The 16431-nt window shown below is 53.5% G+C and overlaps 1 protein-coding gene across 1 annotated transcript; it reads right to left on the bottom strand.

Annotated features, from left to right (window-relative positions):
* Positions 1 to 1045: 1045 nt before the first annotated feature.
* LOC132320335 (electroneutral sodium bicarbonate exchanger 1-like) lies at positions 1046 to 14403 on the bottom strand. Its single transcript, XM_059832614.1, has 21 exons — positions 14387 to 14403; positions 12425 to 12482; positions 11452 to 11533; positions 10619 to 10747; positions 10035 to 10170; positions 9661 to 9821; positions 9504 to 9556; positions 8830 to 8987; positions 8373 to 8460; positions 7721 to 7867; positions 6767 to 6964; positions 6497 to 6630; positions 5634 to 5879; positions 5426 to 5531; positions 4911 to 5072; positions 4112 to 4225; positions 3602 to 3763; positions 2760 to 3011; positions 2052 to 2120; positions 1331 to 1504; positions 1046 to 1231 (listed from the first exon to the last, which is right to left on the bottom strand). Exons 1-21 carry the CDS (start codon positions 14401 to 14403, stop codon positions 1046 to 1048), a joined length of 2832 nt encoding a protein of 943 aa, XP_059688597.1.
* Between the last annotated feature and the right edge of the window lie 2028 nt (positions 14404 to 16431).

Genomic DNA, 16431 nt, shown 5'->3' with positions numbered 1-16431 from the left:
TCAACACTTCCTCCGAGATATTAATCTCGCAAGGATCAGTCCTGCAATAAATATTTCACAGAGCAATCCGTGACTACGGGAACTGATGCCACCAAGTGCGTTAGCATCAGCAAGAGGAACAGCGGCGCCCCGAGAATCCAAGCTCAGCATAAGCACGGGAGGTTTTGCTGGATGAGGAGTTTTGCGAGGCAAGCCTGAGAGCTGCAGAGCTACAGCTCCGTGCAAAGGCTCTTGCGGGCGTTTAGCCTTGGAGTGGGCTCCTAAGCCACTGCTGGTACAGATCATGCCTGCAACCCCTCGTTTTTACGTATGAGGATCTCCAGCTACCCTAAAGTCACTGAGGATGCGACTTTTTGGGGTCAGATGGGAGTTGTGCAGCCACTCTGCTTGGAGGCAGAGCCCTGCGATCCCCTCCTGCAGCCCTGCCCGTAGATGTGATTTTCCCACCAAGCTGACTGCTGCTTTCTATGGGACGCTCAAGAAAGATGCAAGTGGAAAAAATTGTGCCAAACACCTTCCAACTAATCTTGCCGGGGGTCCTGGCACTTGGTGGGGCTTTACCTGTCCCTGCTTTGCTTTGGGATATCCAAGTTGCTGGTCTTGCCCAGTTTCAGCAGAACTGAACCGGCAGCAGCTTCCATCATTTTCGGGGACTCCTGACGGAAAAAAGGGACAAATCAAGTTCTCTGTCTTGGATCCAAGTGGAAAAAACCTGAACACCCAGCAAAAACATTGCATGCTGCCCTCTCCTTCTGACTCGTGGCACCTTTAGCTATTAGCGCAGCAGGGTAAAGACCTTTCACTCTGAATTTTTTGGGGGGGGGTTTAAAAACACTGTTACGAGCCAATCTTTCCATCATCATCATCATCTGTTATTATAAATGACTCATTTAAAAAATTATACCTCTATTCAAGTGTTAAGCTCACTGCTCATTCAGGGAAAAAAAAGGTTAAGATGTGGGATCCAGGCTATTAGGATCTGTTTCTTTTGAGTTCTGATCTTGCCCCAACATGTAAAGACAAGCTGTGCTAGAAACAGGCAATCTCACAGCCCGAGGGAGATGTCCAGCCCCGAGCGCCCAGCAAGCGTTACCTCTTCTTCATTGGCTTCGTTTTTGGCACCGTCCAACTTCTTCTGCTTGCTTTCTGGCATAAGGTCATCCAGGAAGCTGAGCTCTCGCTTTGAGAAGCAGAAATCCATGGCTTTCCGGACAAATACAAGAGCCAAAACCTGCACGAAATAGAGGGAAGATGCGGTGAGGCCAGAGGTGGTGCTACATCTCACTCCAACGCGGCAAACATCCCTGTGCCGAGCGGCACCGCCTCTTACCATCATGGGAAAGATGATGGCGGCACGGGACACCTTGATGGCCCAGAGCAGGACGAGGCAGATCAGCTGGATCACGGTGAAGAAGTGCACCTTTCGCAAGGGGACGTGCCGCAGGTAGATGAAATCCGGCTGGTGTTTCGCCGGCATCCAAAACAGCTTCAAGCGATCGAAGAACTGCAAAATCGAAGTGGAAAAGTTGCCACCTTGGGACTGCGGAAAGCTTCTGGCCCTCTTGAGACGTGGAGGGAGTTTTCAGGATCTTGCTCGCCATGAGAAATCGTGGATCCCACTATGCTCCTCCTGGGAGCAGCACCCATTTTCCCTTCGCTCCAGCTAGAAACCAGCTTGCCCGTGAGAGCTGCCCACCCACGTGCAATTATGCCACGTTATTCTATGATTAGCTTGTCTTGGCCCACTGAATCCCCCAGCAAGGATTTCCACCAGTGGTAGAAATTGCCTTCCCTGTGCACTCAACTCCCCCATTTTCACCTAACCAAACACTGGCCTGCCCTAACCTGTGTTTAAACAGGGAGCGCTCAACTTGCCCAGTCCTCCCAGCCCTATAGACCTCCTGTGCCTCCTCCAATCTTTTTCGTACACAAAATATTTTCATTGCTTGCTTTCTGAGAGGTTTTTTTCCCATGCCGCTGCTTTTTTCCTGCTTCTACGGAGATGAAATACCAGGCAGCGGACATGCTGCACGCTGTAAAAAAGTCCGTACCTGAATTTCTCCGAGCGACGACACGCCCATGTAGAGAAAGACGCCGTAAAGCACAGGCATTGGTATAAACTGAAAGAAAGAATGCAATCATTTATTTTTTTAAATTGCATTTTCAGTAGTACCACTCTCTTCTACAGGCACTGCCTCAAATTGCCTACAGCTTTCCAGTTTCCACAGGGTTAGAGACGTGTCGGATTTTAACCAGCAGAGCTTTTGTGCCTGCGAGTGAGCTAACGCTCTGCTTTAGGCTGACCGTTGGAGTTATCTTTCATCAGCAGAATCCTATCTTCCAGAAAGGTTGGAGGAAAACAGGCGACCATGCTACCATATGCCACGTTCTGTGACGGTAGAAAAACCTTTCTCCTTATTCTTGTAGCAACAAGCAAAAGCGACGTGCCTCCTCTTAGCCTAGCGAGGAGATTATCTTGTGGGAGGAACACGCAAGGAAGCCCATGGAGATGATTTCAGTGTGTTTAGCTACTGGAACGGCTGTGCTGAGGCATTTGGGGGAGCAAATTGCCATCGATAACGTGCTGAACGGCTGGAAAGCGTAAGCGAGGAGGCTGCTTCCCACTGTGGGTCAAGCCCCAAGGTTTGGGATCACCTCCTCCTCCACTCCACAGCTGCTCGGGCCTGGAGAGAGGGGACTGGTTTTGGGTAACCTCCAAAAAGCTCGTGGCTGTTGGGTGTTTTGCATTTTCCTCTTACCTTTAACACAGAAGTGAAGAAGACAGAGCAGCCCATGAGCACAAAGATCATGGAGCCAGTGACTCTCTGCTCTCGTATCCCCAGAAACTTGGGTTGTTCTCCTGGAGCTGCGCACTCAGACTCGACTTTGAGGCTATTCACGTGGGTGATGGACAGGACGGTGGCAGCCACAAACCAGGGCAGCCCCATCACGGAGCACACCCCGAGCATCACGGCCACCATGAAAAGGTCCAGGTGGTACCCACATCCTTTCTGCGGGAAGCAAAACAAGGAGATGAGCGTCCCACAGCACAAGAGCAAGGACAACGTCGCAAGTCAGGCTCAAACCCCGCTAGAGCGCAAGTCAACTTCTTGAGAATTTAAAACACGCCTCGGAAACAAATAAGGAGGTATCTGCTCTTTGTGCAAGCCCCTTGCATGAAAAGGTGGCAGGAGTTCAGACAAAGTGGATTTGGTTGTGCGATAGCTACTTCTCAAAAGAAAAAAAGAGACTGGGTTTTTTCCTTCATAAAGAAATTTCCACCACTTGCAAGTAGGATGTGACTCTGAGTTATCCCTGGCAGCGCGTCAACACAATTCGATCCCCCATCCACTGCTGACATTTTAAAACAAAACCACGCTTCTCTATTGCTCCAAGATTAATTTGCTCCTCTGAAAGGCTGCTCATCTGAACTCCCTGTCGTTTGCTCCCTGTGTCATCATTAATGCAGGAGAGCATCCTGCCACGCAGCCTGACGTTTTCCCAAACCAATGCCTTCCCAAAGCATTTGGAATAGGAGCTTCTCCCCGTGCCTGCAGCCCGGAGTGGGTTGGGGATGGGCTCATCTCTTGCAGCCCCTTACCTTCAGCCTGTGCTCCTTCCTGTTCACAATAACAGCAGTGATCTGCTGGTCCATGAAGATCAAGATGGTGCAGAGCAGAGCTGGGATGAGCGCAGCCAACACCGTCCACCAAGGGTTGGGTCCTACGGGGCTGATGAACCACCCGCGGTCGTCTCTGGTAGGCTGCAACAAAGCACACACATCAGCATCATCTCCCAGCCCAGCCACCTCACTGGCTTTGCTTTTCCCCTCCATTCCCATGTCAGAGCACCTCCCAGCCCTGGCTTCACGTCACCCTGGGGTTCAGCACTGCCGCTGCCCTCTTTGCAAGCACCTACAGATACTTCTCCTGGAGGTATCTAGTTTTGGGGCTGTCTTCTCCTTTCCCGAAGGAAACAATGCGCTTGGAGGCAGAAGAGGAGATGGTCGCACCACCAGCATCTCCTCCGGACTCAGCCCTGTCCTGCCCCGGCATCACCTTGTGGCATCCCCAAGGGCTGAAACCAGCTCCCTGCCAAAACACCCCGTTACCTTGAACATATGGGGGACGTGGAGCTTCGGTGATGGGATCCCAATCATGAAGTCCATGAGCACCATGACGACGATGGTGAGGAAAACAGCAAAGTCGCTTACTGTGGACCGTACCTGGGGCAAGAAACCAGAGCTGAAGGGGGCGTCGCAAAGGGGGCCACAACATGACATGGAAAAGTGAGGTACGTCAACGCCATTAAGACCGGTTAACAAAACCCCTCCATGCTGAGGACATGCAGCCAAATCCCTTGGTTAGATACCGTTGCTGTGTTTGTGCCTGTGAGATCTGGTGCCAGGCAATACAAAATGTTTAATTAGGTGGAAAAGGGTTGTCTTAGTTGAAACCTTAAAAAAAAAAATAAAATTACAAAAGAAGGAAGCAGATGTCTGCCACGACAGCCACGCTCACAGCTAAAACGGGAATAAGGCACTGAGGCATCATTTGCTCCTCAAAAGGAAGAAATAGTGTCGTTTGCTATGGCAGCTCCTCAGCTGAATCAGCCTTCCCCTTGAGCACATAATGCACAGAAGGTGAAAAAAAGTAACTGTGGAAGACCTGATTTCCCACTGCCTGAGCAAGAGATGGCTCCAGGACAGGTCGCCAGGCAGGTGGGAAATGCTACGATCCTTTTGCGCTCATGGAAATGAGTGAGGGACGTCCACGCTGATGGAGAGCTTGGCCTTCAAGGTCAATGTTTCCCAGCTCGACCGAGTGGTGGCAAATACTGCTTAGTGCTCCAGGAAAGCCATTTTGGGAAATGAGCGTGGAGACTGCTGCTGGCCACCGTCTTCTACCTACTCTGGTTGGGAAGTATCGGCTGGTCTTAAACTTCTTCAGTAAGCTCGACAGCACAAAGGTGGAGAAGAAGAGGATGCAGCACCAGAAGAGGACGTCAGGCGTGTAGGGGCCATTGGGTCCACAGGCAGGGCCTTGAAACTCTCCATGCAAATACCGACATTCCTGGAGAAACAGAGCATCAGGACACAAAGGCAGTGCACGTGCAGCAAGGAAACCTTGCATAACGAGGGGGTTATTTCTGCTGCCGGTCAGAAATATTGTCCTGCCACCGCGTTGAGGAGGCGGACAGTTATTACCCACGATGTTGGGCACAAGGTGGACTGGACAAGGTGGACTCTCCTTCCCAGGACCAAGCGGGTTAAAACCACCCATTAGATGTAAGCAATGACTTTTCAGAGCAGCACTAGCACAGCTGGAAGCCCATCACCACCTGAAGGGCTCCGACTTGCGCACCACGCGAATGCCCCTGGACCCCGTGGCCGCGGCACGAGGAAGCAGTGGCTCGGGGCACTTACGGTCACCGTGAGGTTTTCCCAGGCGATGCCAGACACGTTGATCTTGTTGCTCTCCCAGAAACGCAGGGTTTCATTGCTGGGATGCGTCGGTGCCTCACACTTACAGCTGGGAGGAGAGAAGCCAAGACACGGGTAAGGGAGAGGCGATGCAGGTGCAGCCCTGAGCTCCTGCCAAGGGGCAGGGGCGTTTTAGGAGGAAAAAACCCACTAGTCGATGGTGAGGAAGTTGAGCTGGCTGTGCATGTGCACAGGGTAGGTCTCCCGCAGGTGACTCAGCTTCTCTAGAGCCTCGTAGATGAAGATGAGGCAGATGAGGGAGGCGAAGGCTTCTTCGGTGAAGCGGGTGATGTAGCACACCAAAGAGCTGGCGTCGGTGGCCACCAGCACGATGCAGAAGAAGGCGGTCCACAGCCCGATGCATGCCCGCAGAGAGAGATAGGAGAGCGTGTACTCCCTGGGAAACCAAAATAAAACCAAGGGTGGAAAGGCCAGCAAGAGGCTCCAAGTTGGGGCTTAATGATAAATTTAAATTGCAATAAGGGTGGTTCATCTCACATCGAAGTCATCACAGCAGAAGGACTGTCATGGAAAACACCCATTTCACATGAAAAACTCCTACTTTTTCAATGAAATCATCCAAACTCACAACATTTCAGCAGTAGACTATTTGGCTACTTGAGCAAACTGTATTTCCACTTCCAGCAACAATCAGGCTAAGAAGTGCCTTGTTTTGTACTCAGAGGGAAGCAAATCTTCCCCCATTCCCAAACCAGAGTGATTTGTCTCCTCTTCCTTGTGCAGCCCATCTTGGGCATCCACATCCTTGTGGTTTCTCCTCCTCCAGCTGCTTCGCTTTAAGCCTAAAACCCCCAAATGACCCCATCCATCCTTCAGAGAGCCAGGGCTCTCGCACCATCACATACTAAAGCAGCAGCGTGCAGCATCTGTGACACACAAGACAACTTCAATCGAACAACTGCCGCTGAGAGAAATGAAAGACAAACATCTTTTCTCCATCCCCGCTGCCTTCTGAAGGCTCTCACAGCACCCGGCCGCAGCAACCAGCCTTACTTGCAGAATTTGTAGAGGATCTTCTCAAAGACGAGCACGGGTCCGGTGCTGCCGAGGATGGTGAGAGGTTGGCCAGCAAAGAGGGAAAACACCACGCCGGTCATGGAGGCGCCCAGCAGCGACTCCATGGCACTCTGTCCGGGGAAGAGAGGCAGCAGTGAGTACAGAAAGCATTAGGGGGAAAAAAAACCCAGAGCAAACTCACTGCAGCAAGGACTTTTGCATGAGTTTTATCCTCCCCCGTGCCACCCAACAGAGAGAGCTGCTCACTATGTGGCCATCGGTCGCCTCCCCCAGCAGTCCCCCGAAGGTGATGACAGGGGACATGCAGGCACAGTAGAGGAAGAGGAAGGACGCCAGACACTGCAGCCTCAGACCATCCCGGAAGTCGCTCCAGAACCACGGGGCTTTTCGCTTCACATCCAGGATCAAACCTCCAAAGAGCCTGGAAGAAGGACAAAATAGAGACTGTTCTCCTGCAAGACCACATGGACTTTTCTTGGCTGCAGAAGGGCAATCACAAGCATGGAGTAATTTTCAGTGCTGAAAAGAAGCCGTCTCCTTCTCCCTTTTTACACCCACTAGAAGCTGAGGCACGCCAAAATGCCCTCCAACAACAAAAATAAAAAGAAGAAAAAAGAAAAAACAAGACCTAACCTGAGAGCCCATCCCCTCTTACTGCAACACTCCCTTGCTCTGAGAAGCAGCAGAGCTCTACCTGGAGGTATTTGCACATCTGCTTCCACCCCAAATCAAGAAAACCTGTGTGCAATGATGCTGTGGCTGAGCCCAGCTGCCCACATCTCCCACCTGCCCAGCCCAGGGACCCAGCTGGGCATGTGGAGCCCCTTCACTGAACCAAAAAACCCCAAAAACCTGCTCAAAGGCAAGGTGCATGCTCAGATTTGGGAGGCAAGCAGAAAAAAAACACCCCAAACTATCAAAGCTTGCACCTTCCCGTCCGCTCCAGTTCAGGACCGCTGTGCTTCTCTGGCTCACTGTCAGAAGCACTGTCATCAAGAGCTCCTGGCATCTTCCTTTTTTCCTGTTCAAATGGAAATAAGAGAAAGACAGCTATTTGTAACCACTGGCTTGTTTTGCTTCTGGTCTGTCCATGTGACTGTGTCAAATAGGGACCTTGTGAATCTGGAGCCCTGAACAGCATCCCCAGCTGCCTGCCGTCCTGCCCGTCCCCCTCGCACCTCCCTCCACCGCAGCACCCACCTGCGAAGGGACGTTTTTCGGGGGCTCGATTCGGATCGATGGATCCCACTCTCCAGGCGGCAAGACCGTGACCTGATCCAGAAACTCATCGATGCCGGCCACGAGGTCAGCCCGGTTCTTGGCTTTATAGGCGACGTCATGGAAAACCTGCCCGTAGGAGACAACCTGCTCAGAGGACAACCCATCTCGCATGCCCTAAGCAGTGCAATAAGCACTTGGCTAAACGCAAGATAATTTCCCCCAAATTTCCTGCTGGCAATGGCAGGAAGTATTCCCCCAAAAGGAAAAATCTGTCCATCGTGTTCCTTGTAATCCTCTCCTCCACGAGGCCCCCCATCCCCCATGGCACACCGCAGCCTGTTGCTTAAAGAGGACAAGTTTTACTGGCCCTGGCAATGCCACCACTGGGGACAGCGTGCTGGGGACCCCGGGGAGAAGGACGAGGTGCAGGATGCACCCCGGGTGGGATTTCAGCCTCCAGGATGTGGGGGGATGCAAACGTGCGTGTTTGCTTTGGGGTGCGAACGAAGGGTGGGCTATTTGGAGAGCTGCCGGCAGCGGGGACAGCAAACGCTCTTCCTCACTACTACAGAGACAGGGAGAGGTGAAGAAAGCCAAAAATGACCCAGAGATATCCCTTCTCACGTCGCACCTCATCCGTCATGATAGTAGCCATGGACCTGCCGATCTCATGGTACTGATGGGCTTTTCCTTCTGGTCCAAGCAAAACAAACAGGAACCTGGGCAAGACAAACAAAAGGAGAGAGACGAACGTGTCATGGCTCAAAGAGCACCCAAGGAAATCCCTGGCAGCTCCCAGCCCAGAGCACGGCTCGAGAGGGGACACGGAGGCTCACCGACTCCGGTGATGAATTGGAAATTCATCAAAACCCATCGCAAATTTCATTTTGGGGCCAACTCTCATTCACGTTGGCCAATGGGTTTAAAAGCTACAGCAGGGAAGGGGGAAAAGAAGGCAAGGAGACGTGGCTGGCAGAAACGTGCTGGCTCCCGCTGGCCTTGTTCCCTTGGGATGCCAAACTGGTGCATGCCATCTGATGTTTTGTTGGGGGGGTTTGAAATAAAAACTTTGTGCTTCTCGTTCAGACCTTGTTGGGATGGGAACTTCCGTCATGCCCGAGAGGAGGACAGCCGGGGTCAGGCGGACAAATGCCATGATGGGCTGGCGAAGGAAATCCAGCTCTCCTACGAGCACGTTGGACGCTTCAGCCCCGCTGGGAATTTTCTTCATGAAGTGCAGCTCCGCCTGGGCACAACAAGCCATTTTCAGGCAATTACCCCAAAAGCAAAGCCCACAGCACCCTGCAGCTCCCTCTGCAGCCAAGGTTGCAACAGCAAATTCGTCCCTGAAGGCCTAAGAAAGCTATGAGTGTCTCACCTTGCTTAAATCCGTTGTGCTGGTCTCATGGTTCACCCCATTTTTAGCTTCCACAGTGGTGGGAGAAGGATGAGGGGTAAGTGTTTGAGCTGGTAGAAAAAAGAAAGACACTCAGAAAGACGGACAAGGAGCAATTGGGATGCTTCTCCTTTGCTAGGACAAACCTAATGGGGCCAAAGCCCTGCAGAAACCCTCATCTGCTGCCAAAGCCCTGCAGAAACCTTCACCGGGTGCCAAAGCCCTGCAGGAACCCTCACCTGGCTTGTCGAGGAGGTGCAGGTCCGACCCCTTCTTGCTCACATCAGCAAACGAGCGGAGAAGGTTGTTTCTTTTCTTCTCGTTCTGATGGTGGTGCTTCTTCAAAAGAACTTCTCCAATTTTTGCCCGCGTGCGCTCGTCAAACTCCGTGAGCTGTTCTTGCTGGCCCAGGATCAGATCTGAGCATGGCACAGGAAAATGAGGCAGGGTTTGATCTGGGAAGGAAGGGCACAGCGGCGAGCCAAGCTCGACCGTTCCCGGAGGGACGCGGCACCCACAGTACCTGCGATCTCTTCGATGCTGTTGGCACTAATGTCCAGCAGCACCGTGCCATTGATGATGCAGCTCCTCAGCTCAAAGAGGCTGTGCAAGGACAGCGTGGCCACATAGGGCTTGCTCCAGCGCTCGCCGCCGTCTTCCACGTCCTCCTCAAACTTCAGCCACCTGCGGACATCGGGTGCTGTCAGCCCCATTGCAAGGAAACAGCCCCAGCTCTCCAACCCCTTTAACAGAGCTACAGGTAGCAAGAGGAGACGGCTCCTCGCATCAGCACCTACAGCTGCAAAAGCTTCGCGTCCTGCGGAGCGGAAAGCAGAGCCCGCGTGCACTGCTGGCGCAGGGACTCCTCTCCCACCACAGCCGGCAGCAGGGATTTACCTTGCCGTTTCCTTCCACTCGGCATCTTCGCCCTCTTTCACGCAGATCTCATCCAGCTCGGTGAACAAGGCGTGAGGGACATGCTGCTCGTCCTCCTTGGTCCTGAGGATGAACTGCACCCGCTGGGACGGGGTGCCTGGGGGCAGAACACAGAGACCCGTCCCGTTACCACGCTCGAATATGGCCCATCACGCTCACATGCAAAGCGGGCATCAGATCGGCACCAGTTCAGCCACAAATATTGGGCCGGCCCCTCTCCCCTGGCTCTGTTGGGGCTTGCACAGAGCCACGGAGAAGGAGAAGCATCTATTCCACCCCTGCACAAGGATGGGCAGCTTTCCTTCCCCACATTTCCATTTTTAAAGCAGGCATCCCGCTGAGGAAGATGAGCCTAAATCCATTATACATTTAACTACCTCAAAAAAAAAAGATGAAAGTTTTGAAAAAGAGGGTCTTGTTAAATAATGCCACTTTCCCTCGGAAGAACAGCAAGTCACTCAAACTAGCCACATGGACCTGCTTGCAGAAGACCCCAGCGCCCATGTAGCCCCAAGGAGTTTAGTGAACGTGGTGGCGGGACTTACAGTGGTAGCCCCGCTCCGTCGGGGCACAGTCCTCCTCCTGTTCCCGATGCTTCTGCTTGTGGGGTCGGTGATGCCGGTGGCATTGCCCCACCGGCGGCATCTGCACGCCGGCGTACAGGGTCCGGTGGCCTGCAAAAAAGCAGCATTTGCATCACTCGCGATATTGGGGAGATGGATGACGCAGACACCACGGTTAAATCAGTGCAGCCGTCCCAGGAGGAAACACCAATTTTGTTTTCACTGGATCCCTGAATGTCACAGACCTCTCCTTTTTTCCAAGCCTGTTTTACTCGAACTTTGCAACAACAGAGCAACAACAAGTGATGGCTCCCCCAAAAGTGCCCTGAAAGCATCCAACGTCTTCTCAAATTCCAGCTTGGGCTGGCCAACACTCAGCCTTGCTCATTAAGCAGTGCCAGAAGGGAATTCTTTTTAAAATCTTTGTATGGCACAAGGCAACAAGAGAAGATCCAATCAGTCCCATGATAAGGAACTCCAGAAGAAAAGAAGAAAAGCACAGCCTCGCGCCTGCAGCTGTCCAATTATTCTCCAGACCTCTCCAAGCCAGGAGCAGCCTCTGCGAGTAAACAAGCCGTGAATTATCCAGCCCCATGGCTAAAGCTCACACCGTGACCTCCGCGGGGGCTTTTTCCCTCTGTTGAAAAGCCGTAATATTAAAACACGTGAAAATAACTGTGCTGCTTTATTAAGAAGCATGGCACGTTTTGCTGCACATGATGTCACACCGAGTGAGGGACATTGTAGGGACTTTGTGCAACGGGAAAAGGCGCCGGGCTGGTGGCCCCTCTACCAGCATCTCAGCAGAGACTCACCCTCCAACTCCTCCTTCTCATAGTGAATCTTGGCACCGTTGCTCCTTCTCCCCTGGTCAATCAGTGCCTCCTCGTCATGCCTCTGTTTAGCAATGAGAAGAAGGTAAAAGTTGGGGCTGGGCGTCTAGAGCTCCCTTGCGTCCTGCCGGCAAGTCTCCTTCTCTCTTAGACACCGTTTTGCCTCCGTGCTGCGACCAGGGACGCTAAACCTGCCCCTGGCAGCCCTCCCCAGTGCAAAGCATCTCCCCCTGCCCATCCTTCTGCCCTCCAGGGAAATGCCAATGGGATTTCGGGGAGAGTTTTCCCCCTGTTTGGGGGATGCTCAGCCCTTCGGCTGTGCTACCTGTAACTCTTCCAGAAGTGTCATTTTGTAAGCCCCGTTCTGGTTCATCCTCACGTCGGTCACCGGTTTGGGGGGATAATTGAACCTCCAGATCAATCAGGGGGCCAGAGTCCCCCGGGACACCTGGACAGCTCTCACCGAGAGGAGCTCAGTGGCACCCAGTGTGCACCAACTCCAGAGACACAACAAGTGACCGTTTATGGCATCACAATCGGTGATGCGTATCCAGGCAGTTATTTAAAGCCACGCACCCCAGGACTCTTCCCGCTTGGAAAACTTAGTGGATGGGGAGAAACCAGCTCTGCTTTGGGCAAAAACTAGCCGGAATAGAGAAAAGGGGTGTAAATGCCGCATCCTGCTGGGCCAAAAGGCATAAGCAGCGTTTGGGTGTATTTAAAAGCACAAGCTGCCAAAATAGGAGTGAGGTGCAAAGCCTTGGGGAAAATACGCCTTACGGGGCAAAATACACATTAGGAGGAAACATAGGAGGAAACAGGACAAGTGAGCACCTCCGGCTCTGCGGCAAGATGCTCTCAGCGTCCCATGGCCCTTCTGTTGCAGCATCCTCGAAATCGCGGCAAGCCTTGCGCGGAGATGCCACCGAAGGAAAGGGCCCCGCTCAGAACTCACTCGGTCCCGGTTAGGCCACTCAAATGGACTCGGAGCACTTATTTTGTTGAGGAAATTGCTGGAGGAGTTAAGGGTTTCGTAGAGCTGTGGGGTTGCGGACCTGTGGCCTTGGGATGGGATGGAGCAGGAAGGGGAGAAGCCTCCGGAAAGCAGTTTATCCCATCCCAGCATGGGCACCAGCACTTGCAAACGCTTTGCCTTCCCTCTCTGTCCTTCTCCGCTGCTGACAGGTGCCTGCAAAACATCACATTGTCAAAACTGGGCTGGGCAAGGGGATGCCGAGCTTTGCATCGCTCACTTTGGAGTTTTGGAGCAGCCAGAGTTGTTCCGCTTAGCACTATTTCCTAAGCACAAAGCTCCGGTTGGCTGCTTCGAAGCTGCTTTTGTTGGGAGGCTGAAAGCAGTAATTGCTTGTAAAACTGAAATCGGAAATCACTGGAGCAAAGGAGGAAGGTCCGGCTTTTCGGGGAACGGTTCTCTTTGCAGAAGGTGAGTGCCTTTTCCTCCCTTCTGTACTACCAACCTCTGAAGAAATTAAACCAGAGTAATGAGTGCTTGCTGACAGGCACCCAGCAGTCTGGTTTTCGGCAAATAAAGGGTGACGATTGGGCAGCCTCACTATTACAATGTGCCTCGTTCTTCTGTATTTGTCCAGACGAGCTCCCTTCTGGCTCTCTACCAGCCCACGCAGGGACATTGCCATGTCCCCCCCAGGATTTCTCGGCTGTCTCAGCCCAGAGACGGGCTGCACGGGGACGTGGCGGGGCAGAGTCAGGAGGGGGCCATGCTTCGGGCACGGTGCTGAGCCCCACTCCACGCTGGCGGCTGCGTGGCAGGAAAAGCCTTTGGGGACCTTCTGCCGTGAACCTCAACATCAGCTCTCCATCCTGGAGCTGGAGGAGGTTGAGCGAAACCTCGGGGCAGCACCACGCTCCCTCCCAGGAGCAGCAAGCAGGGACCAGGGCGGAGGCACGAACCCACCGCAGCCGAGCAAGACGTCGGGCAAATGATATGGGACGGGATAGTGCATATACCTGATGTCAGGAACAAGCCTGGCCGGGCTTGGCAGACCCCCTGAAACCCAAAATTATTTCTATGGATTTATTACGGCTTTTCTGGAGGATGCTCCACACAGTGAAGTACTTTGCAGGACACAGCCCCTGCCCTGGCCACCTCCTGCAGGGAGGCTGCCAGATGCCACCATGTGCATTAAACCACCTTTTCTCCCCCCATCCTTCCCTCCTGAGCAGATGGCAGTCGTACGAATCCCAAAGCACCCAAAGCTTCGCCTCCAACACCAAGCGGCACTCGGAAGGCACCTTCACCACTCTTAGGGATTTACCCACGCCGGCCACCCTAACAGGGGCCGACCCTGGGATCCCGCTGAGAAGGCAGAGTCCCAGGGAAGGTTTCCCATCCCTCTTTGAGGAGTTCTCGGGTGACAGCTCAAGCTGGCTGCCTCCGGAGAGGGACCCCTACCCCCACTCATGCCCCCCAATTATACCTGTACCACCCAGCACCCCATCCCCAGGTCCAACCTGGAGGCCGAGCCCTTAATTCTCCCAGAGGGACATCACCTTCCCTTGGCTTCCAGCTCCGGCCTGGGGCTCTTCCCCAGCCTCTCCCTCCACTTACTCCAAACCCCACCCTCAGCACAGCCCCACACACACTCCCCTCCTCCTTCCTCTGACCTCTCTCTTCCTTAATCCTTTCCTCACCTCCAGCACACTATACAGAGGGAGCCAGACGCACCACCTCCTCCACTGACTTCCCTGGCCAGGCGGGGACACGGTTGGAAAAATACTTTGGAATACCCGGAGCTGCTCAGCTCTTGCGGCCTAAGGCTTCAACTCCTTCAGCTGCTTCCGCCTCCCTTTTCTCGGGAACCGCTCCCGCGGCGCTGCAGGACAGCAGCTGTCCCCTCCGACAGTCACCATGCCACGCTGGCAAAAGTCAACCTACAGCTTGCAAAACACCATCCCGTAAAAGCCGTCTGATTTTGGCCCTGCTTGGGGATGTACCCCTTTCTTCCTTACAGAGCAATTCTGTAGTTTCTTTTCCCCACCCGTTTGCAAGGAGCAACAACTTGCCCTTGGCATTTGGGGTTGGCTTCATGCACGAACAGGCTCCCGCAGAGGATGGGACAAGCCGATGGCAGGAGGGCTCGTGCACCCGTCCCAGCTGGGCACGAGGCACCAGTTGCAGACGCCGAGAGCCTGGAGCACGTGCTGAGGAGCCCACAGCAAGATGCAGGGCTGCAAGGGGACCTTTTCTTCTGGCTTGTCCTCTCCTCCCAGGCTCCACGGCCAGCCGACTCGACCGCATCTGCCTGAGGTGACACCACAGCCCAACGACCCCCCGCCCCAAAACCTCAAGAGAGCACGAGAGCCATCTCTGCTTCACAGCTTCTTCCTGCATAGCGGCAGGGGAAGGGAGAAGGAAAAGGCATCTTGCCGCTTTCCTCCCGGCTCATCCCACCCTGGGAGAGAAGAGACTTTGCAAGGACAGGGGAGAAGAAAAAACTACAGAGTGCCAGGGAGGTAAAAGGAAGGAAAACAGCACTGAATGATAAAGCGGCAGCAGTCCCTCTACCACTACAAACCCACACCACCACACGCACGTACACACGGGAACTTCACGACACCGAACTCCCATTGACTGGCACGTACACCTCAGTTTGCTGGTCTAGAGATACTGAATGCCTGAAGCACACCAAGGAGAACTGAAAACATCGACATGGCTTTAATGGGAATCCTCCAACTGGAAAACAGCGGTATCTCCCCGTCTCTGCGTTGGCACGTCCCTGAGTCACGTTCTCACTCCTCCCCTTCAAAGCCGAGGCTCCTAAATAGCAAAACTGGGGGGAAAAAAGACAAAAAGAGGGAGAGCACCATCAGTGGAAGACCTGCCGGCTGCTGCTGGTTCAACCCTGTTCGTGGGACCACCCTGGCAGTGACGAGCTGGTTTGCATGCCACGGTCCTCGCTGCCTGTTCCCAGGGACGGGCCGTTTGCTCGGTACTGCCTGCCGAAGCACGGGAAAACTGTAGGCATGCGCCGTCGCTTGCAGAGGAGCACGGTCACGTTCACATGCAATCCTTTACCTCTTTCCTCCCCGGATTCAGACTGTTTCTGTGTTCATAGTGAGAGCCTTCCACACGCTCGTTTTCAACACTTCCTCCGAGATATTAATCTCGCAAGGATCAGTCCTGCAATAAATATTTCACAGAGCAATCCGTGACTACGGGAACTGATGCCACCAAGTGCGTTAGCATCAGCAAGAGGAACAGCGGGGCCCCGAGAATCCAAGCTCAGCATAAGCACGGCAGGTTTTGCTGGATGAGGAGTTTTGCGAGGCAAGCCTGAGAGCTGCAGAGCTACAGCTCCGTGCAAAGGCTCTTGCGGGCGTTTAGCCTTGGAGTGGGCTCCTAAGCCACTGCTGGTACAGATCATGCCTGCAACCCCTCGTTTTTACGTATGAGGATCTCCAGCTACCCTAAAGTCACTGAGGATGCGACTTTTTGGGGTCAGATGGGAGTTGTGCAGCCACTCTGCTTGGAGGCAGAGCCCTGCGATCCCCTCCTGCAGCCCTGCCCGTAGATGTGATTTTCCCACCAAGCTGACTGCTGCTTTCTATGGGACGCTCAAGAAAGATGCAAGTGGAAAAAACTGTGCCAAACACCTTCCAACTAATCTTGCCGGGGGTCCTGGCACTTGGTGGGGCTTTACCTGTCCCTGCTTTGCTTTGGGATATCCAAGTTGCTGGTCTTGCCCAGTTTCAGCAGAACTGAACCGGCAGCAGCAGCAGCTTCCATCATTTTCGGGGACTCCTGACGGAAAAAAGGGACAAATCAAGTTCTCTGTCTTGGATCCAAGTGGAAAAAACCTGAACACCCAGCAAAAACATTGCATGCTGCCCTCTCCTTCTGACTCGTGGCACCTTTAGCTATTAGCGCAGCAGGGTAAAGACCTTTCACTCTGAATTTTTTGGGGGGGGGGTTAAAAACAC

Source organism: Gavia stellata, chromosome 35 (genome assembly GCF_030936135.1).
Source record: "Gavia stellata isolate bGavSte3 chromosome 35, bGavSte3.hap2, whole genome shotgun sequence".
NCBI classification, from domain to species: Eukaryota; Metazoa; Chordata; class Aves; order Gaviiformes; family Gaviidae; genus Gavia; species Gavia stellata.
This window is presented reverse-complemented; position numbering and strand designations above follow the sequence as displayed.